This window comes from Primulina eburnea, chromosome 6 (genome assembly GCF_022965805.1).
Source record: "Primulina eburnea isolate SZY01 chromosome 6, ASM2296580v1, whole genome shotgun sequence".
In the NCBI taxonomy this organism is placed as follows: Eukaryota; Viridiplantae; Streptophyta; class Magnoliopsida; order Lamiales; family Gesneriaceae; genus Primulina; species Primulina eburnea.
The window spans coordinates 22,399,547-22,402,846 of NC_133106.1; the positions used below are offsets into that span (position 1 = coordinate 22,399,547).

The following is a 3,300-nucleotide window of genomic DNA, read 5'->3' on the forward strand; positions in this document are numbered from 1 at the left end:
CAACCTTATGAAATCTCTCAGCATGTGTTCTGTCTGATCATTCATAGATGTTGTCTCAGATGTTACAACATCTCGGACAACATCTAACATGCATGTGCATTTTTAGAACTTAGACATTCTAAATTTTCGTGCATTCTGTGATATGATGTGTTGGAATGATGCTGCTTAATCTTCTGTTACACTTATAATTCCTTATTCTATTTTTAACACAATTGGACATGCAAAATATTATAATCAAGGATAATCATGTACATCATGAATTTGTCCTATGTGAAAGGGGGTTTGAGTAGATTGACAATATTGCTAAATATTCTCCGTATCAGAAGAAAATATGGGAAAAAGCTACCTAAAAGAGCCCAATGAATACTGTGCTTTTAATGTGGGAGCTACCTCTTCTGAATTTCATATAGAAGGTAAAATAGAAGAAATTGGAAAAAGCTACCTAGAGGAGTCCAAAAGAAGACCGTTCTTCTAGTGTGGGAGCTACCTCTTCTATGATCTGAAAATTGTTAAGTCCCTAAGTGTGAGGAAAATTCAAAAACATTTTTTTTGGAATTGGACATGTTGCCGAAGATGTAGCCAACATTTGTGACAACACCTCATTTGTAATCATATCTCATACTTGTTTCATATTTCGATTTCCATTACATTCTGTTATTAGGCATAAATAAGTCAAGCATAAACATATCATCGTGAATACTGTTGTGCCAGAAGGACAGAAATACTTCAACAAAGCAAAGTTCGGTGAAGATCCAGACTTTGCGAAAATCTCTAATTTATGTGACCATTGATGTCTAGTGGGGCTAAAATTCGATGTGGAGTTATATCTGGAAATTTTGAAAATATGTTAGTCTTCAATTGTCTCTGTAATATCTGAAAAGGTGTTTAGCTCTTAAACAGTGTCGTTACTTTCTCACCGTTGGTAAAATTTTTGTGTAGTGAATTATTTTTTTTACCGTTTGGGCTCCTTTGATTGTTAATTTTGCTACTGTTGTATTGTTCATTCATGCTTATCGAATTTATTTACACCGGCTAATTCATCATTATCTGCATAATTGTTTCTCGAATTTCCATACCATCTTCCCAAAACCTTTTTCTGTAAAACTCTTCCCAAAAATTGTCGATTCTCCTCTTTACTAGCAACTCATCTCGTGTAAATGGCAGGAAAGGGCTTTGATCCACACGATATCCGAAGCGAAATGGGCCATACAGAGGATGTTTCATCACCTCCCGCAACATCTGCTGCAACACCCCCTATCCAGAACTTGTAGATCATTCATGCTGCTCTAATGCCCGAGCCTCTGGAAGTTATTTCTCCCGGTGAACCTGGGAATGCTTTTGATGTTGGTAATCCACCAATAATTCAGGTGTTCGATCCTCCGCGCCAGAAAGTTCGTAGCTCCAAAAGACAGGCAGGGTATAACCCTGATTTGACCACCTCAAAGCGATTTCGTCGAAAGGGTGAGGGGACGAGCCGACCTTCACTCGCTGACCATGAGCACACCTCGGGTGATGACTCTGCTGATGGAGATTATGAATTTGTGGCCAGTACGAAGACAGTTTCTTCACTCTCAGACATCAGTGATTCCTCCGGTGACTCCACTAAATTTGCTACAGACGCACCGCCTCCTCCTCCACCAATGTCCTCGCCACCTTGTGATGAGGAAATCGCGTTGGCCCAATTTATGGCCAACCTCAAGAGCCAACAATCTACTTGACCATCTGGCTCCATTGCTTCTGAAGACTCCAGTGCCTCTGCTGATACCGTACTTGTTGATGCACCTGCCCCTATGGATGTTGCTTCAGATGACGAGACCTCCTCAGACAACATAGACCTCAATGATTACGACCTGTCCAGCAGTTTCAACATGTTTTATACAGAGGAGGCATTCTCAAACTGGTCCCTTTATGCCAACCGGGCTCTTATTGAGGAACGAAATGCTGATATGGAAGCCTTCTCTCGCAAAAATCTAATCGAGTTTCTCAAATCCCGAGGATTGTTATCTACCGTTTCTTCTGCACTGCCCTATTGTCATAAGGTGGTTCTTGAATTCTATGTGAACCTTTCACCCAGCATCAGTGATGCGCGATCGCCCAAATTTGGTCGGGTTTTTGTACGGAACAGGGTGTACAACTTTGAGCCACAAATCATCAATGATTACTACGGCACACCTGTAATTGCTGAAGGTCCTCCGTCGGACCTGAATGATGTGATTTCCACCCTGACCGGTGGACCTATTCGCCAATTTCCTGCACATCCCGCAAAGGTCTTGGCTGCCAATCTTACATCTCTATACTCAGTCCTTCACAAGATCGTCATTCGTAACTGGACCCCAACCACCAACACCACGGTGGTCACTAAGTCTCAGGCACTGACTCTTTTTGCCATTGGCAACTCCTCTTTGAACTTTGGGCGTCCGGTCTTCTACACTATTATGCAGTATGCACATGGAGGATTAAAGTCATCCAAGCTGCCATTTCTCTCTCTCATTTATGGGATCTTGGAGTCACAAGTGTTCATTAAGGAAATCACAGAACACTCCACAAATGCCAATGAATTACTGAAGATCGTCCCTGCTCTCTTTAAGGGAAAACGAAATATTGACCTTCCTTGGATCGACTCTACCACATCACCTCCTACCTCTGGGCCTTTTACAAGTTCCACCCCTCAGCGACCAATGGATGGTTATCTGAAGATTCCCGTTGCTGGTGTTCAGTCTCATCTTGACCATGTTCTCAAAAGGATCTCCCAAGCTAAGGCAGACTTGGCATACTATGAGGATTTGGCTGCTGACCTCAAGCTCTTCTTGGAGGTTGGTGTCTTTTCCGAACAAAAAGGGAGAGATTTGATCAAATGGATGCTGGTCCATCTGGGACCAAGGATGATGAAAATGATGATGAAGAAGAGGATGAGGATTATTGAATATGTTCTTGTTGTCTTTGGTTTTAGTTATCTTGTTTTTGTGTTAGTTCCTTATGTTTCTCCCTGCACCTGATATCTTTACTAAATGAACTGATAATGAAATGGTGCAGAGTGTTGTCTCAAGTATTGTCAACAATTCTAACAATATCCGTACTAACCTTATTTTATTAAGGGGGAGAAAAGTTTTCTAATTCAGGGGGAGTTGATTTGAGCTAATCAAAGATAAATGGGTTTGATCTCATTTTGTACAAGAAAGACAAAAAGGGGAGATTGCAGGAAAATAATATTTCCGCTTTTAATTGATATATGTTATTGAGTTAAATTATTTCCCTAATATTATTTTTCTTGTTGAATTAATTAAGTTTAATATTTAATAT

General features: G+C 40.6%; 1 protein-coding gene across 1 annotated transcript; it reads left to right on the plus strand.

Annotated features, from left to right (window-relative positions):
• The first annotated feature begins 1,790 nt into the window (after window positions 1–1,790).
• LOC140835387 (uncharacterized) lies at window positions 1,791–2,996 on the plus strand. The gene has a single exon (XM_073200880.1). The coding sequence runs from the start codon at window positions 1,791–1,793 to the stop codon at window positions 2,994–2,996; it is 1,206 nt and encodes a 401-aa protein (XP_073056981.1).
• Window positions 2,997–3,300: the final 304 nt, after the last annotated feature.